Source organism: Lepisma saccharinum, chromosome 1, assembly GCF_977018435.1.
Source record: "Lepisma saccharinum chromosome 1, izLepSacc3.1, whole genome shotgun sequence".
Lineage (NCBI taxonomy): Eukaryota > Metazoa > Arthropoda > Insecta > Zygentoma > Lepismatidae > Lepisma > Lepisma saccharinum.
This window is the reverse complement of record NC_139229.1, coordinates 150,919,758-150,940,215: the sequence shown is the minus strand read 5'-3', so window position 1 is coordinate 150,940,215 and position 20,458 is coordinate 150,919,758. Positions and strand designations below refer to the sequence as shown.

General features: G+C 40.8%; 1 protein-coding gene across 1 annotated transcript in view; it reads right to left on the bottom strand.

Moving 5' to 3' along the window:
• The window catches only part of Cib2 (Calcium and integrin binding family member 2), a 147,939-nt gene extending 129,653 nt beyond the window's left edge, over window positions 1–18,286 (bottom strand). Inside the window, exon 1 of the mRNA XM_083140407.1 lies at window positions 18,231–18,286. Within this exon, the coding sequence (XP_082996533.1) occupies window positions 18,231–18,281 (51 nt within the window). The 5' untranslated portion in view covers window positions 18,282–18,286. The remainder of the gene's footprint in view (window positions 1–18,230) is intronic.
• Window positions 18,287–20,458: the final 2,172 nt, after the last annotated feature.

Genomic DNA, 20,458 nt, shown 5'->3' with positions numbered 1-20,458 from the left:
ATTCCAACTTCACATTTCTGAAAACAGTTTCGGTGCTACATCTTTTCCAGGTGTGTGTGATAATGTCATGGTATTGTTTTGTAATCAAGGGGTCCCGTGTACGATCCCGGGTGGTGGCACATTGCCCATTGGTTCGGATCCCAATCTTACGTTAACCTCTAAGTACATTCCCGATTAGGCTTTCAGCATACATTTGATTTGTAACAAACTATTTGATTAAGCTTCTAGTTTCCTTTGAACTGTCGAAGAACAATGCTTGGAGGACTCTCCGATGGTAATGCTGTCACCTCGTAATAATTGTGTACCAGGTTTGATATCTGGCGGAGGTACATAGTGATTGGGATCTTAACTTCAAGCTGTAGAACCAGTCACGATGAGCCTATCGTGCATAAAGTGGATTTAAACTTCAAAGTTTAACAAAACTTGAATACCCCACAATCTTTAGTTCTGATTTCCTTTCGACTCAACAGGAACAAGGATTCAAGGATTTAGTGTACATTCTTCTCTATTCGAAAATTTTCGGTTGCCACACGTTGAGAGCCCTACCAAATTTGCAGATATCGAGAGTTATGAGGTATCTTCTTCCCTATTTTCATTTTCCATGGATAATTCAACCTTAGTAAATGCATAGCCGGTAAATTAATTTCATCATTCTCTTAACAATATAATGCTAACATTGTTCAGGTCTTCTGCCAATACTGGACGTTATCCAATCGTGTTTGTTGACTATTTCTTATGGACTAGCCTGTATTAATCTGCCTTGGCTAAAATATATCCAGTATAAGACCAGACCCCTTTAATACGTTCCTTTTTATTATTACCACTATCAACCTGCTTGTTATACACACTGTGCAGGAAATTGTTGCATGACATGTTTACGAGTTTGGTAGGCATTACATAAGTCCATGACAGATGGCAGGACAATAGCAATATGGCCAAACAGCAAGATATGGTGTGTCTAATTGCAATCCTATTAATCAGAGATAAATCACCATCGTCATTTACAACGGCAGCCTCCAAAGAATGTGACACTTGTTTGATCGAAGACGTAGCTTATTGCCTAAAACCAATTACAAGATGAAAGCTCGCGTATCATATGACGCAGTTCATCCAAAATAGTAGAATGCTGAGTGCTCTGTAGTTTGAGCAGTGTAGTGTTGCTACGTTTCTTTACTTTACTGAAATTATTAATTTATTCAATATGTATTTACTGAAATTATTCATTGATTAAATTAGTTTATTTCATTTCGTTGTTCAGCCACTTTTGGTTAAGATGCGAGTGATGAAAGAACACTCACAAATAGGACTAGGATTTTGATACAAATGCATATTTTTTTTTGGTAAGGCAGAAACATTGCATAAGTAGATAGAAATGTGTTTTACACGTAAGTGAATTAATTAATTGGGATGCCTTTCTTAGGGCATTATTTTGCATTTTTTGACCCTTTTTGGAGTAAAGGGCATTTTTTAAACTTTTTAAACAGTTTAAGTCATTTTTCGAACTTTTAAAAGTCATTTTATGCATTTTTCTACATTTTGGTGAAAGGAGCATTTTACATGCAAATGCAACCCTTTGAAGGAGAGATATTCCCGACTCTCGTCTCATTGCCTTCAGTGCGTGAAGAAACAAAGAAATTCTGTGCAGTATTGTTAACACAAGCTGTTGTGTAACAATTCACCTCAAACAATGTGATTCCCCCCTCTCTATCAGTAAATATATTGTCGCCAGACGGATTATTGTTAAAAACAAGGGGTAGAGTAAGGTGGGGTAAAACTGCGCGGCGGGTAAGACTGCGCACCGGTTTTTCGAGGTGAAAATCACACACAGTTGGCACCACTGCCCCACCGTTACTTCGTCCAAGATGGTAGCTAGTTGTGGACAGTGGTGAAGATATGTTTGAAATTCGTTGTGCTGAGAGAGGCAAGTGAAAAGATTTTGAGGGTGTTTTCTATTTATTTTGGTACTACGTGTTTTAAGTACTACGTCACTGTGAATGTATACAATATTACGATGTTGATGGATAGAAGAAGCTGTGTTAATGCCGAGTCCACCTTTGTATTAGTTTCCATTGCTTTGTGCAATGGCTGGGCAGCATCACGTGATTTGTTCAGGAATGCAGCACGGGGCACGACTGCGCACGTGCGCAGTTTTACCCCACAAGTGCGTGGCTTGCAAGGCCCAGCCATTAAATAGATCATTTTTTGGTCCACTGAAGTCGTTTTATTCATCTGAGTGTGATAAGTGGATGAGTAACCATCCGGGTGGCCAAATCATAGTTTTCCAAGTGGCATCCATTTTTACAAAGGCATATGGGAAGGCAGCTACAGTTGGGAATGCCATGAATGGCTTTGAAGTGACTGGATTATGCCCTTTCAATCAAGACATCTTCACTGAGGACGAGTTTCTTCCCTCTACTGTGAAAATGTATCAGCTCCAACTCCAGGTGAGCAGCCTTCAACAAGTGGGGTTAACAATACTGGATCATACGGGCACATTTCCGTTAACCAGATATCACCACTTTCACGTGCAGAGCATATTCAGCACCGCCGACGAAAGGGAAGGCAGTCTCAGGTGTTAACTGGATCTCCATTCAAAGTCAACTTGGAAGCCTCGTTGGCTGAGAAGAGTAAGAAGAAAGTTCAGGGGAAACAGAAACGGAACATTGTTGTTGAAGAAGATGTAGCAAGCAGAAAACGCCAGAAGAAAGAGTACAATTGCCCAGGTTGTAATGAGAAGTACAGCGATCCTTCAGTAGAGGATTGGATACAGTGTTCCTCATGTGACGAGTGGTGTCATGAAAATTGCACCTCGTATGAAACAGGAACCTTTATTTGTGATCTGTGTTAGCGATTCCTAACCCAAGTGCAGGACGGGATTCACTGTGCCTACTGTGAGAATGCCCCGAGAAATGTATCCCATATGATAGAAGAACTTTTTTAGGTGATTTGTGTTTCTTTTTATACAAATGTGACTGTGTAGAAAGTGCGCATTCTTACCCGAACTTGATCGCAGTCTTACCCCGCGGTGCGGGTAAGACTGCGCATTTGCATGGTCACGGTTTTGTAATTGTTTCATGCAGAAATATTATTCATTCAGCTTTCGGAAATTTACTGTGAGTTAGCAAAGAATAGTGCAATGTGTATTGCGTTTTTCATGTGTGTCTGCAGTTTCATAGCTTGAATATAAAATTATGAACTCAAACTGCGCAGTCTTGCCCCACCTTACTCTATAGAGTTTTGTGTTCTGTATAGGACATTTTGTCAGGGAAGCAATTTGCACTCTATGGAATTGAAAGTGACTTAACAGCAAGTGCTATTGTTCATTTCGAGTACGCTCCTCTTCTGTCGGTGGAAGTCGAGAGAAATTTTTCCGTGTACAAGGCTCTCTTGTCCGAAAACAGATTTTCGTTGTGTACTGCAACTCGGTACTTACAAGTGTAAAAGATGACAAAAAGTGAACATTCTTACTTGTACTACCATACACAATTAACATGTGATAGATAATGTAACATTAATTTGTAATTTTAATTTCTCTTGGTAGTTTATAAATTTGTTTTATAAATCTTTCAGAATTTTTAGGTTATTTTTCTAAGTATATAGGGCATTTTCTTGCATGTATTAGGTCATAAATGCATTTTTAAAGGTCATTTTTTGGCAATTTTAAGGTCATCAAAATCCTAGCCCTACTCACAAAGAACACCCAGCCCGGAATTCGAACCCGGGACCCCTGGCGTCTTAGCGTGAATGCAATTAGAGGATTTATATCTAGCATTTTCGCAAGCACTGGTTACGTTCAGATAACGTAGATATAGAACGTTCTCTAAGAAATACACAAAGGATTGGCATTATTTTGAACCAAATTTATCTTCTGGGTGATACTATGGGTGCAATCATATGCGAAGTTTGGAAGGTACTGGAGGATGCTTGCGCACCCCTTTCCTCACCCGCAGTTTTTTTTCATATCAAAAGTGATAAAAAGAATAATAAGTGAATGTGTGTGAAAGCAAGTTTACTATAGAGTTGACGAGCTTTATCTTTGCGGATGAACTTTGCGCAATAGCAACGAGAGTAGGTACAGGCTGCCTTAGCAACTTAGCCGAGTATCTGTATTTTGGCGGTTTTTTGTTGTGTGGGGAGTTCCAAGTGTTGGGCTTTGCCTCCTGGTTTATTTGATTGTGAAGTTCCAGACGTTTGTTATTATATATTGTTGCTTTGGTTTCGCCTCACAACTGTCGCGGGCGAGGAGTGATTATCTGGTGTTTGTTGTTTCAGGAGTTTTGTACTTCTTGTTGGCCTGGAGGGAAGAGTCGCCGCGCTCCTTCAAGAGCGGTCACCCATCCAAGTGGTGTTCCGGCGCAGGGCCGCTTGACTTTTAAGTCGGTTGAAGATGGTCCGTTTCTTCACTAGAGACGGGCAGTTTGTGTGTCTCCGTGCTGGGTGGACGTGCCCGATGAGTTGCACTGTGGGGTTGTGGTAGTGCGGCTGCATGGGCCAGAATTTCACTTTTTCGCGCATCATGAATTCGAATATCATGTCCTGGTCGAGATCATCGTGAATCTGCGCTGTGCCGGTAAAACGGTCGGCGCCGTAAATGATGCGAAGAGCATGATTTTGTACTCGTTGTAGGGCGTCCAAGTGGCATTTTGAGCTATGTAACCACACTGCACAGGCGTATGTGTATTGCTAGCGTTGGGCTTTTGAAGACCGGATAGAGTTGTCCTAATCTTTGTGTGCCTATGTTGGCGACGTCTTTTAGATGCTTCCCGAAGGTAGGGCCGTGGTCTAGGAGTATGCCCAGGTATTTGGCGGAGTCCGCTTGCGGTGTGTCTCTTTAGTGGAGTCGGACACGTGGTTGGAACAGCTTTCCGTTATTTGTGAAGATCACGACTGAACTTTATTCTGGGTTAACTTTGATGCGCCACTTTGTAGTCCAACGATCATACTGCCGGAGGTATGTTTCCATTAGTATTTCTGTGTATAGTTTGTTTACGCTAGATGTGAAAATTGCCGTGTCTTCGGCGAAGACTGCAAGCGTGACCGAGGGAAGTAGTTGATGTTGATGGGCAGGAAAGCCGAGGCGACTAAGTTTGTAAAGTAGACCCTCGTGCCACACTCCTCTTCGAAGTCGCGAAACACGACTAGGGTGTTGAATTTCCTGTTAAAGTTGATAGTTGATAGTAGCCAAGTCCACTACTCTCATGAGCTGGGTTGCTGTACTGTGGTTAGGACGGAAACCATGCTGGAAGTTTGGAAGTAGGTGAGCTTGAAGGTTGAAATCACGAAGCCGCTCCGCCAGGAGCCTTTCTATTACCTTGGAGACATGGCTGAGAAGACTGATTGGCCTGTAGTGAGCGAGAAACAGAGCGTTTTCCCCACTTTTGAGGATAGGGTAAATGGTAGCCATTTTACATTGTCGCGGGAAGTAGGCGTGTAGAAGAATGGCGTTCAAAATGCGCATTCTCCTGTTACTTTTAAGAACTACAAAGAATTTTATTTCCTAAACAGTATACAAGATATGGTTACATAGAACGATTATTATTTTATGTATACGGATAAAAGTAGTCAAGCTACTTTCGGAGGTAGAGTGCCACACACGTAAATTTGCCGTTGCGTAGAAACGTATTTTCGTTTCGTCTCCCTCTCTCTTAGCATCACGTGTTCTACCCTGCTCGAAAACCTTCGCTATTGTTGCCATATTGTCATTCCATTCCTGGACACACTCGCGCAAACTTCATTGAAAACAATTGAACAGCGCTCCAGCTCGCGGTTCCCACCGGTCAGCAGGGACGGCAATGTGGCAATATAGCACGGCGTAGTCGTTGCTTCTTTTATGCAGTGCATGTTCATTGGCTAGCTAGTAACTAGTGTTGCCAACTGTAATAATGAAGCACTATTTCTGTCACGGAAGGGGAAAGCAGGTAAAGTGGCGGTGAGTTTTGTTGGATTGGAAGCACCATATTTTTATTTTATACTAAGTATTTGACCGGTTTGACGTTGTGTGCGTGTATTGCGTGTGTTTATGTAAAAGTGTGTGTTTGCTAATGAACGTTAAATTCCATAATGCCTCCAGTTCTGTCGAAGTTGAAATCAAAAACCTTGCATAGCCAAGCTCGGGAAATTCTAAGCAACGTGCACGAGTTCATGAAGGAGGAAGCCAGTCATGGTGTTAGCATCCCAATAAAGCATTTTGGCAAGAGAGCAGCGAACAGCAGCAACAAATTGTTCATATTTCATAATTTTGGAATTATTCAAAATAAATAAATTATGTGGCTCCAACATCATTTCAACTCTGGCTCCGGCACGTGTTCTTGTAGAAATTGCATAGAGGAGGCTGTCATTTTTGCTGCTTAATGCGATACATATTGTTTTCTGTGTTAAAATTGCCATGCTTTGATGGGTGACCAAGTTCATAGCAGGGCCGGCGGAAGGGGAGGGCGAACCGTCCCATCGCCCAGAGCGGCAAAATTTGAAGAGAAGAAAAAAATAAGCCTATTGAAAACTGTGATCGAGCGAGATATTCTTTTGCGCTGAATAGTATTGAAATAGCATAAGAAGTCTCATTATTTATTTTATATTTTGATGTTTTAGTTAGGAATATATTGATTTTCAATTTTCCGTTGCTGCGTAATGACCGGGGGGGTCGAAATAGAGCGGCATCTGCCGCCACCTCCCAGGGAGGCAAAATGACTAGCGCCGGCCCTGGTTCATAACAAAAGAAAAAGCCGCGCAGCTTATCGTCTAGTGGCAGTATATGTACTTGTTATTGTTGTGGAAGCCGGCATCCTTTGTAAATGTACAACAAAGGCAACCGACTGTCGCCGATCTCAGAGAGGAAATAATAATACTGCTTCAGGAGGAGTGTTATGGTGCAATTGTAGCGGTTTAACACGTTGGCATGTTATTATCTGCCGTTGCAGTTCCATACCAGTGTATACGGGTTTTGGGAGTGAAAAGTTAGAACGCCACCAGTGCATTAATGCAATGAAAAATAATATATATATTTTTTTATTTTGTTTGAAATCACTCAAATAAGGAATCGTATGAAGAAGTCTTCTTTGCAGCATTTTTGGTAATTTTACTTATGTGTTAGTTCATATTTTGCGAATTTTTAGTCCATATGTATGTAGCTACATACATAGTCACTTGTTAGTACATATTAATCCTAGTCCTGGTATAATGCATGACGTTTAAAACTCAACGTTAGATAGACCTGAATTCTCTAATTTTATTGTTGTACGTAACAGCTGTGCATCGGCGCACCGCAGCGATTTTTCTATCTGCTCCATTAGCAACACTGCTTCTTTAGTTCTGTCGCGCATTGCACGGCAGAATTATCTGCGCTGGACTCTATGTGCTTATGCCCTGGTACCTGAAAATTAACCCAGGGCGTCAGTTCCGTGAATTTTTTAACGGATTCCCCCGCTTTTCTTTGATTCATCCTTGATTTCCATTTTTTTTAATTACAATAATTCACTGTGACATTGGCAAGAATGTCCCAGTGCGAAGAACCAAATTTGTTCGGTTTTCCTGAACAAAGTTGGTTTCACATCATTCTACAAGGTAAGAAGATTAAGATAAAGGTTAGAAATAGTAGGAAGTAAATAAGTGTTAGTGTTTAACATTAATATTATTTATGATCACAGATACGAAATTACATAAGTGTGTAATTGGGTGGGTAATGTTTTCTTAGGATAAGTTTTATTGTGTGTCGTGTGCATTAGTGTTGATGGATGAGATGAGGAATGGACATTAACACGATTCTATGAATGTTAAGCAGGGTCTATGTTCTAGTATGTTATGTTTGAGATAGTGAGAGTATTATTGGCTTTGAGATGTACGTATTAATAGTAGGAAGAGATATGAAAGAACGAGTGGTAGCTACCTGATGCAAGGAGACTTGCGGGAGACCAGCAAGAGTTGGTCGGACTGGGATGAACATCGGTACGACGGTTGGTACCCGGGACATCATCAGGAAGGGAAGAAGTAGGGAGGGATTTCCTGGGAAGTATCGGGTACATTAGTACGTTCGGTAGTGGAAATATAGAGAATTGTCAAGAATCGGTGAGAGAAGTTTGCAGTGTGTTTAGTAACGAGAATAAAGAAGGCGGTGTAAGATTACAATTTAAGAAAGAAACGAAAAAGAAAAATCTGGATTGGTTCCTAGGTCGAGTCCTTGCAGTGTTATCCTTTGCCTTTCTCCGGGGAGGCGTAACCTTTTTTCGTTTTGGCGTATCACTGTCTTGTGTATTAGTGTCTCCTTCTTGATGTTCCTGTGGGAGGTTCTGCTTCATTATCCTCTTGGTGATCTTAGTCCTAAGGAGGGATGTCCTGTTGTTGAGTTTGTCGAAGGTGGATTCTTTGTGATCTTCTGGGGGGTATATTACATTCCGGAGGTAGGGGTTGAATGGGGAGGTGAGTGATGCCGGATTTGAAGAGGGAATGTTCCTCTTTCGACACCAGGTTTGTTAAGTCGTTTAGTGACGTAAAGTGCTCGGGATCTCTTATTAACTGGTACGTGTTGAAGTTTGGTAGCTTTTGTCTGTTTTAAGAACTGTCGACCAACGAAACGGCGAGCAGGTGGCAACTACGAAAATGTCTCTCTCTTTCTCTCTCTCTCCCTCTGCGCAGAGTAGTCAAGGCCACCCGCAAATATACAGCTTGTGAACTCTATATTGCAATCCAAACACGTGATCCTCCCATTTCGATGGAGATTGACTTGCCCAATTCTAATTGTCTTGATTTGATCTGTGTAATACAACTATTTCCTATAATTACTATTTCAATACCTTCGAGCCGGCGTCCGTGGTTTGCATAGGGTTCTACAACACCAGGAGTCCCGGGTTCGAATCCCGGCATCGGTGTTCTTTGGCTCCCTTTATCAATTTCATCACATCATCATTCATCCCCATTTTCGCAATTAGCCAAAAGTTGCAGAAATGCGAAGGTGAAAAAACTAAATCAATCAGTAGTTAGTAGCTATACCCTGTTCCAGCTATCTCTGGAGCAGGAGAACGAAAAAAAGTGTCTGCGCAAGTAGTGACGTAAAACTGCTCCACCAATTAACACGTGAGAGGGAATGGGATTGCGTGGAGGTGGAGGAAAGCCATTTCAGTTACCAGCCTTCGCAGCAGCGTGTACTGCTTTGCTCTGCTCACTGAATTTCCTTCCTTTCTCTGACGCTATGCGCAACCTTGCTCCACAGTTAGCTGGGACAGGGTATAGGGCATATTTATGAAAATTTTACGTCATACGTGCATATCTTTTTTTGCGTATTTTGATGATTTTCAGGGTAGAAATATCCTAGTCGTGTTCGTTACCACAAGGCAGCGAATTTGCAAAATGTGGTATCTGATTTTCAGCCAAAGTGAAATATCGGGGTCCGCGTCGTGTCATCCTTCCAGTCGGGAGCGTCAGGTCGATTCCAGAAAGACGTTCCTCTCGCCTCAAGCTGTCAGGGAAGCTCAATGCAAATTTGGCTTAACTAAGCCGCAAAACTTGGGCGCAAATTTGCTGACGTGTGTCTTCCAACTTCTGCGGAGTTCAGGGTTCAGGCGTTGACGTGATTTTTCCCCGCGACATGCACAGGTTTTGGGCGTGACTGGTTGGCTGCCAAGCGGATATTCTTCATCACGTGACCTTCCAGCACGACACGTCACGATCGATCTTCGGCCCCGGTGTGCTAAGGTCACGTCTGTCCTAATTAACCACGTAGCCCCGGTGCCACGCTAGGATGGCTGCCTAGGAGGAGGATTCTCTAGACTCTAGAGCTAGATTCACCAGAAGAGCAGACTACAGTGTTGCGAAATCGAGAAACGTCAAGCTTTCCGCACAATTCGTCTTGTTCTCCTTGCGTTACTGAACTTACGGACACACACGCATGTAATTAAGGTTCCTATTTAAGAGTCCCGGACCTGGACATTGTTGATTCGATTGTGAATGCATTTTTTACATCATTTTTATCTGATCAGTGACGGCAACAGATAATATAAAGGGGAAGGCAGACTGCGGGCGCAGAGGGGGGGGGGTCACAATTAATCATGGATCGACTGGGGGACGTTTGCCCTTAGCACCCACATTGGCTTCGTAAATGAATCTAATCATCAATAATCTCATTGTTGCGATTAACTAAAACTGGTATAAAAGCTTCTCCATAATAATGCACACCAATACCGTGGAGGTTCCAGATTCGAGTCCCGGCATGTGTTCAATTGCGAATACCCCTTTAAACTAGTCTCGGAGACAAACTTCAGCAAACAAGCACTCCGACGACAAGTAAATGACCTGCTCTTTCTGTATAAAGTAATTAACGGTATAATAGACGATTCCAACTTATTATCAGCAGTATCATTTAATGTTCCCAGTTCCAAAACACGTCCCAAGAACAAAATCTTTCATTGCGAGAGAGCAAAAACATCAATTCTTCCTACCTCTCCGGTGTGGAGAGCGTGCAACTCTTTCAACACAATTTCATGTGTAAATAACAAATTGATATTTTTGCAATGAGTTTATACAATTTTAAAAATACTATTACTGGAACACTGAATCTATTGTAGTAATATTATGTAATTAAAGCACTATAATTGGGCTCAGTCTGTTGAGCTCTATCAATAAATAAATAAATAAATAAATAATATGGGTAGCTATCTCCTGTACCAGAATGCCATGAACTCGCATTGAGAGTGTGAAGGTCGAACCACACACATTATCTATCTCGTCTAGTGATGTGATCATGCACCAGCCTTCTTTACCCTCAGAGTTGACCACGAGCACTTTGATTGGCGGCTGTGTAAGCCCCAGAGCAGCTCTACGCCTGTCAAAGGAGCTGCAAGAAAATAAAAAAAATACACAGGTACACATAGTTAGACAATGTTAATTACGAAAAAAATCTGTCTCTAATTAATGCCGCGGTGGTCTAGTCGTTATGGTGTCTGACTGGCACGCGGGAGAACCGGGTTCGATTTCCGGGGTAATCAGCGTTCGAAATTTTACCTGTGGGGTAAACATGTCCGGAACATGGTGCTGATTACATCACCTCCAAAATGGCAGAGATCGAAAATGTGTGGAGCCCTACACCAACATCCCCTAAATGTGCCTCCATGGCACGGTGCTATATGCACGGGGAACTTTACTTTTTTACCTTTACCTAATTAATGCTAGTACTAGTACAGGTTTTGACGAAAAATATGGCTGAACCGTTGTTGTGGTCAGGAGAAAATTGTAGTTGTTATGGACTTGTCAAGGGAGATTTCAGAGCGAAGCAACACGTTCCAGGCGACAAGCGGCACATGTAGCTTGGAAGCGAACCCTCGGAAATCAATGACACTTTTCGAACGGAAGTGGCACGAGAAGTTGCACGTGTTGCTTGTCGCTTCCATGTTATTCGGACCGTTTCCTAAATGGTGTACTGTACATCGTGTCGCCTGTTGCGCGCGCATGCCTGCGAATGCTTGCTTACAAACTGAAGGGGCTCATCACTTCTCGCTTGTTGCTTAAGGTATGAAAGCTCCCTCAGTACTAGCATACGCACGATTTTATTTCGGAAGGGGCCGAAATTGTAAAAGCCTCCCCGTTGGCAAAGTGATAGCGTTGTCGCCTTGTAATCAAGGGGGTCCCTGGTTCGATACCCGGTGGAGGCACATAGTGGTTCGGATCCCACTTAAACTGTAGGTCCGGTCCCGATTAGCCTGTCTGTTCATAAAGTGGAATTAAATCCTCAAATTAAATGTGGATCTTACATAGTTACGTTGCTGGGTGAGACGGATCAAATACTTTGTAATTACCATTTTTAAGCTTCCTTTTTTTTAATTCGATAATCGGGAGCATTTAAGGGAGGGTGAATTTACTGTTTGAATTTGAAAATTCAGATTTTACCTCTTCGAGATTTCGGGAGGGGCGTACGCCAGAGTACGCCAGTGTGTCCCACAGGGAGCGTTGCAAGGCTGTATTGCCAGAAATTATGTCTAAAAGCAACGAGAATTCGTAATATTAATAAAAATCTTGTAATGTTTCCCACAATTATAGTCGACAATAAAGAAAATCGCCACTTTAATGAGGGCCTTTCTGTTTGTAACATACTACAGTAGTACATTCAGAAACTGAACACGCGTATCGTTTAAGAATTTATCTATAATTTAAGACCAGTTTAGATTTATCGACACGATGAAAGAGAAGTAATTTAAATTAATGAAAGCTATCAACAGCTTAACCTTCGCACAGTATGAACCAATCTGCGGTATCTATGATAATTTACCTCTGATAATCGTTACCCACGTCTTAAACTTGCCGATGGTCCTTTTTTTCTTTTAACTGATTTATAACCTACAGTTCCTGAAAGATGGCGTGATTCACGAACGACTGAGTTACACGGAAACATCCAGCCGATATCTCGCAAATTGATGCCTTTGGAACTTATCATTAGCTAAATGCTAAATTATGAGGGGTAAATATTTCCCGCACGATTGTATATTGTCTTCTGCAGGATAGAACATGAAGTGTGTATTGTTATCTCTTGCAAAAGAGATCGGCTGTCTTCATGTTATTACAAGGTATGAAGAAAGCTAAATTTGTAGATTTGACTTATGAATGGTAATTGAAGGCATGTAGAAAGTGAACTGTGTAGTGTAGAACAATAGTGCAGTTATTTAGAGTATAAGATTCCAGTATGGTGAGCAGAAACGGCGCCAGTTGATAGTTGCGGGCAGTTACATGCACACAATGTATACGCGTGTATGTACGATCTCTTGTCGAGTTAATGCAGTCTGCAAAGTGTGTTAATGTAGGCTCACAACTATGTAACGTCTGAAAACACAACAATAGATATTGTTTATTCATGTATGGTGTTTTGTGTTTGTCCTCCTTAATGGTGGATTACGAGTTTATCTTCACACAATTCGTTTTAATACAGTCATTTTATTTCCGTAAGTTTTGTTTCTAGGGGCCTATTTCAATATTGAGAGGTGTAAAATGGTCTAAAATAATTTTTCCATTTATAATTTTATAATTCATCGCCTTTCTTGAGAAGAAACTAGTGATATAAATATTCAAGTTATAATTTAATAATATAAATAAAATGCTTGGAAGAGTTTAATTTTTTTTCGTAATACGACGTTGGAAGAAAATAATTTTTTTAAGTATTAGAAACAACGAAAGCGAAGTGAAATTCTCATGTTCTTTGGAGAACGCATCGACCTCCAAAAGTTGACATTCATAATTCTCAATATGTAGAACAGCCTAATGAGACGGCCTGAGCATCCAGCATTCTGTTGCAAGGAAAACTTTTCAAAGGTTTCAAACACGAAATGGTTCTTTCACGCCTTGCACTGGAAACTGATTGTCACAGAGATTATAGCTAGCTTCTGAATCTCGTGAAATGGCAATTTATACTTTTGATAAGAAATCGACGAAATCCTTTAAGTGCACTACTTTGCTTCCACTTTCTTCGTAACGCTGAAGAGGTTTCAGCAAAATCTGTCATTCAGCTTTCAGGCAATGATATCATAGGAATAAAAATGTATAAAAGGTACAGTTATCTCATAATTCAAGAAATATTCTGACACTGGTACATCTCTCACTCTACCATTCATAGCACTAGCTCCATCGTATGTACTACACAATTACTATTTAGGGAGTTCTTGGAGAGAAGTTCTTTGATATATGTAAAGAGCAAATCTGCTTCTAATGACTGAGGAATAGTGAATTCTAAAAAGGGTTATTTTACTTCCCGCTATAGATATATCGGACAACAACTGACACATGTTATTTCCTCGCAATGTGTATTGTCTCATCTGTCACAATCTGTTACTTTAGCCTCTTCCACCTCCTGGTTTAGTTTACTGTCAATAATTGTAGATATTACGCAGATTAATTAGTTTTGAATCGAATTGTGATTGTACAAGGTCCGCCCATAAATAAACCGAACTGTAAAAAAAAAAGTACCGTATTCTGGCAACACTGCGAAGAGCTATATCTAAATTTTCTGTCAGTGTATGTTTCAACATGTTACAGGCAGTCTGTATCGGGGCAGGCGGCGTACAAAATATGCACACTTAGATGGAACAACGTTACAACATACAGTTTTGTTGCAAATTGGGTTTACCGAAACGTTCCCGAAACGTTACAGATGATACGGGCAGCGTATAGTGATGCAGCATTATCAAGATTGATACAATCGTTTCAAAGTTGGACGTGAAAGTGTCGAGGATGAACCAAGATCAGGGCGCCCTTCAACGTCAAGGAATGACGACAATGTGGAGAAAGTTCCAAAGGACTGATCCACCATCAATTTGTCCCTGAAAACCAAGCAATCAATCAGTGGTATTACAAGGAAGTGCTTGGTCGACTCAGAAACAGGATGAAGCGGGTTAGGAAGGACCTCTGTGATTCTGGCCAATGGTTTCTGTTACACGATAATGCTCGGCCTAATACCGCATTGTCTGTACAACAATATCTTGCTAAGCATTCAGTGACAGTGATCAATCACCTTCCATATTCTCCGGATTTATCGCCTGCTGATTTTTTTTCCATTTACCCAAGCTTAAGATGGCTATGAAAGGGCGAAGATTTGACGACGTCGCGGACATTAAATTAAATGTTACGCGTATTTTGAGTAACTGTCAATGACTATCAACAGTGTTTCCAATTCCTGTACAAAGGCTGGTCAAAGTGTATTGCCTCCTCTGGTGATTATTTTAAAGTCATTTGCAGGTAATTACTTGTTTTCTTTCCTAAAAAGAAAAGTTCGTTTTTTTTATGGGCGAACCTTGTATTTTGCATTTAGGGGTCCAAGTTCAATACGTTTCCGAACAATATTGTCTTAGTTTGAAATTAACTTCAAGAGTTCCAAGAAATTTCTAAGTCTCATCACCACCTCGAAAAGCAAGCCCCTGAATAGTAAGATATCGGGATACATACACAACAACTGATATGTAGTGCCGGTTTTTCTAAACCACCTTCTAATGTAATTCACTAATTAGCGTTATCACTGACGATCCACTATTAAAATAATTTACGTATGTTATAAAAGATGTTTTGTGGTACTCAGAACTTTTGTGATGTTTTAAGTCAGTCTTTATCTAACGCTTCATTCAAGTTCTTAAAACTGGTTAAAACTTAGGTTAATCGCAACGATTACTGAACATAAATGAAAGGAAAATCACCTCTGCCCAGGTCGGCGCTGGAATCTTGAACGAGAGTTATATACACATACGTACTCTAAGAAATGAAAATCCTTATTATTCTATATGTCACTAACGTCAGTAAAAGGCGACGTCGCTAATGGTGAGCATCTTTTTGCTCTTTCCAGCACTTTATTTTTGGTCTAAGTAGAGTGGCAAACCTTTCTTCAGAGCAAATTTGCTTTCAAAATGATTGGGCGGGTTTATAGTCTTGTGAATTTCTATGACAAATATTATCATTCACTGAGAAAAACATAGAGCACCTTGTCACGAAGGTACATTTAGGGGTTGTGGGGGTAAGGCCCCACATATTCTAGATTTCGGTCATTTTGTAGATGATGTGATCAGCACCACGCTTCGGCCGTTTTTACCACTGTTGCTGTTGAGCTCTACAACCCATGCTATTACTTTTTACACTCCTGATGTGCAACAGGTTGGTCTTACACAAATGCGAATGCGACGAGAAAATGCAAGTCATACTAAGGTACAGTCACGGACACTGCCGGTTTGTAACGATTCCATTGAAAGTCAATTTATTCATTACAAGCCGGCAGTGTCCATGACTGTACAACTGCCAATCCTTGAACAGTAATTCCCGAGGCACCCATTTCCAAAGTCGGTGATATCCATTGGCCAATAGGATTACCGGATCTAATCGCACCGGGCTACTTCATGTGAGGTTGGGAAATCCCGCACAGTTTTGAAACACAAACAAAGCATTCGGAGGAAGATAGAGGCCATCCCCTCTGACGTGCTTCATAGCGCTACATTGACGATAACACGAAGCCTGATAATGTTCTCGTCGATGTCGAACCATCTAAGGGATGGTATTTTCAAACTTTGAACAGTGATAAAACTCCTATAGTTATGTATTACATATACTACTTAACCCTCCGTTGGTATACGTGTTCCAGAGTAACGCGTTTCGTATACTGTGAGCGTGGCGCTCACACATGAATTTTATTGTTTTTTGTCTTTTTTTCGAATATATTTTTACGTTAATCATAGTGAAGATAGTATATAAATATGTATTGCCTAATATATATAACTTGAAGGGTAAGGGGAAAAAACAAGGAATGTCATTTTTTTCGATTTTGAGGTTTACAGCTCATTCTGTTGGGTTGGAACTTGTACTAAACAACTGTACAAAAAACACTGGAATGAAATGAGAAATGTGCATGTAAGAGACGATCGAATATTTGAGGTACTGTGAAAGAACATAGGAAAGATTAGTATTAAAATGTCGTTTTCTCCAAAAACTGGTTGTGTGACATACCTTGTTCTTTCCCCTTACCCTCCACGTATAAGTTATTTTTTCTTATTTATTCTATAACAACAACACTATATTCTTGTATTGCATTGCAATGTTACTGATTACCTATTATGATACCATGCTCGGAACTGCAGTTCTTCATTCGTGACGAATATCATATTCCAAAGTTCATTTAGCCAGAAATGGTAATCGTAATTGGAGACAAATAAAAGAACTATTGAAAAGTCAAAGCAGAAAAGAGTGAGACAACACGGATTTAGTGACCACAGAAATAAAATATGTTTTCAGAAAATGGTTACGCGATTGGTATACGTGTGAGCGTGGCGCTCACAAAACACACTGTCGTCAAAATGACGTGTCTGCTCAGACTGAGAGTAATGCCACAACATATAACTGGTATCATATGGCCATAGACATTCCAAATTGCAGGTACACAAGACCAGAAAGTGATATCATTGGTTGGTCCTGAGAAACGTACAATTATATCCCAGGGTGAGCGCCGCTCTCACGCGTATACCAACGGAGGGTTAGTTCTAGACGATTGTGATTAAAAAAATGTTTCATTTATTATGTGACACCCTGAATTTAATACTATAGCAACGGGGTGTGTAAAGATGTTGGTGTTCGCCTATAGTTGCGATCTGTACAGAAAAAATAGAGGGATGGCAAATTCGGATAGCATGGTAGGTTTAAGGCGGCAATGATGGCCAATGAGCGATCTTGGCGTTCAAAGAGATGGAATCTTGGTTTTCTAATAACAAATGCTAAAACTTTAAATGATGTATGTTGTAGAATGTTGAGTTAGACAGACTAGGATATGCTTGCTCTGTATGGGCGCCAATCTATAACTCCAAGAAAAATATGACTGAACGCATACAGAAAAAAAATCTGAGATTTTTGTATTATAAGAAGCATCAAATATTGGCAATGACACTTTATATACTATACAATGATTTGTTAAATGAATTTGATTTTGTAAGACTGTGAAATAGACGAAGTTTCTCAACAAATGTTTCTGTATAAAATAATAAATGGATATATTGATAGCAGTACTATGCTAGGAATAATATGGTTTAATGTGAGACAGGGTCATTTACGTAATAGACGTTTACTTGCATACAAAATCCCGAGAACAGAAATGTACAAAAGTTCCCCACTACAAAAAATGACTTTTGAATATAACAAGATCTCAAATCATTTGATGGACTTGGATTTCGGTGCGACACAGGCCAAATTTATGAATATGTTAAAGGGGTATTATTCCTTAATAATGGATTTATTAAGAGGATTGGATTTGTCACATTAAAGTGTGTTGTAATGATATATTGCACCAGTGTTGTGATACTGTCTTGTGTGATTCAAGTGAAATGGGTAAATATCTGAAAATTTTTGTTGTCACAGTTAAGTATAAATCTGTTTTGTCACCAAGATATATCGTAATATTACGTTTAGTATGTTTATGTTCATGTATGGGTGTGCGTAAAGGAGGAAGGAGGGAGAATGGGTGTGTGTACAAGTTGTAAATGTAATATTACCTTCTGTAATTGGAGACTTGTCTCTGTTGAAGATAAATAAATACCCATCAATCACTGGACGTACCTAAAACGATGTAACTAAGACATTCGATGATATGGTCTAGAAGCAGGAGATTGTGAAAGGATGCGCAGTCTTGCCTGTCAGCAGTGTTCGAGCTATATGATCATGAGGTAACCTGTGGCGGTAACCATACCCCCTTAAAAAAAACTCAGTGGTACAAACTAGTAGCAGAACAATTGCCAACCTACCTGATAGTCCTCCAACTGCTCCTCGCTGAAGGTGACCACTTTGTTGCCCATGGTTACTGAAGTATACTGGGTAAAAAAGCCAAGCCCTTTGCGAGACCTCAGCCTGCTTGTGTAATTTCCCTCGGAAGCACCACCCAAACAGGTAACCATGGCAACAGCCCCCACACCCCCGCCGACGCGGGTGTGGCCACCTGGCAGAAGCTCATCAGAACTTTGAGGCGAGGAAGGAAGTTGTCCCGACTGGAATTCATCAGGTTGATTTGATTGCTGTTCTTGGCAAGCAGGCGGCGTACGGAAGGTTGGGACGGAGGGGTTCAAGGGGCCCGGCTCTCAACTTCGGAAAACTGGTCCTCGTCAATTGGGAGTTGTTGTGAACAATGTGTGGTGTGGTTCAGCGAAGGAAAATGCGACAAGGCGGTTTTATTAAATCCTATTAAAGACTAAAAGTCCTGGAACCAAAGCCACGAACGAAACCTTCATAGGTTGAACCAAAAGTAAGTTTCTGAACAGATGACGCACTGAATAATTTTTCGCTATTTAGATAAGGGTTAAGCCGATGTGAAAGACAATTGAGTTTACAAAAATTTGAATAGGAAAGTAAATCTGAAAAGATAAATTAAAAATGACATGCAAAATATGAGGCGACGAAGGAAGAAGGAACAAAACTATTGGCTCCTCCTGTATGCGACGTGGCCATAGGTGGCGAAAATTGGGTCTCCGCTTGAATGCTGGAAGAACTCTGATGGAGACTAGGGTAGGGAGGAACAATGGATGTTTGCCTTCGGTAAAAGGTAAGGTAATAAAAAGGTAAAGTTGCCCGCGCATACAGAACCGTGCCATGAAGGCACATTTAGGAGATGTGGAGGTAGGGTCCCACACATTCTCGATCTAACCCATTTTGAAGGTGGTGTGATTAGCACCACGCTCCGGCCGCCTTTACCCCCCAGAGTTGCCCCCAGGTACAGAGTGACTTTTGACGCTGGGTGACCCCCAGAGCCGATTTATGCGGCGACAAAACCGAAAAAATTACGACCTTAGATCACCCACCCCGGGAATCGAACCCGGGTCTCCCGTGTGGCAGTCAGACGCCATACCGATTAGATGACTTGTTCGTGTTTGCAAAATAAAAAATTGGTCACTCGAGTATGGAGGAAGATTGAACACAAAGGCTTCAGTGAAAGAAGGATTCTAATATATTTTTTGAATATACTCTAATACAAATAAACAAAAATATTAAAAGACTACATATTATTTCAGCACGATACACTATATTTTATTGAATGGTAATCGGTAACCTTTTTTTTTCAATCTTCCTCCACACTCAAACTGTATTTGTATTTTCCAAACAAGAACAAACATTGTTCCAATTGGCCTTTGTTCCTTTCCATTACAGAAAAGCAGCAGCACCTTCTATTCATCTAGTGTTTGGCACGTTTGACCTTGTCATCAAAGTTCCTGGTTTGAGTTCCTCCGTGGGCTTTGGTATACTTTGAGTGTCCTTTCAGCAATTTCATTGTCACGGATTAACCAAAAGTAGAAGAAGAGCGACGTAAAATAAAGAATAAATGATCTTTGCACCTTGAAGGGAAACTTCGCCAGGAAACGGAAGTGACGAAGATTGAGGAACTGGTCCCAACCAGAAGCACAATGAGGCATTGCTTTTCTTGTATTTCTATTAAGAACCTCTTTCTTCTATTAATTTGCCCCAGTGCGCAAGAACATCATCTTTAGCGCATCAAACACACCAGAGGGACAAAAGTCAGTGATGTCACTAGAAGCATAGAATGAATATTGGTTCATCCGGGAATCACGCAGATTCCTCCACCCTTGCTTTGACCAGTAAACTTTAGACAATTAACTTCGGCTCTTTCAGTTTTCCCGGCAAAGAATGCACTAATAAAATATTCAAGAATGGCTAGTGTGTGTTCTAAGGTACATAAATTAGGCATCAATTAGGGGTGAAAGGAAGAGATAAAACTCTTTGCATTGCACCACATCATGAACGGTATGGAGATAGGACTCCACATATTCTCGAGCTCGGTGATAGTCCTGCCGGTCTTTACATCCTAGAGTCGCCTAAAGATTCAAGAGATGCTAGGTGAGCCTCAGAGCTATTGGTGCAGGGAACTGAAAGCCCGTTGTTTGCAGACTCCTTTCTGACTGGACCACAACATACCACAGGAGTATTTTATTCAAATTTTATAGTTTTATTCCAAAACAATAAGCCT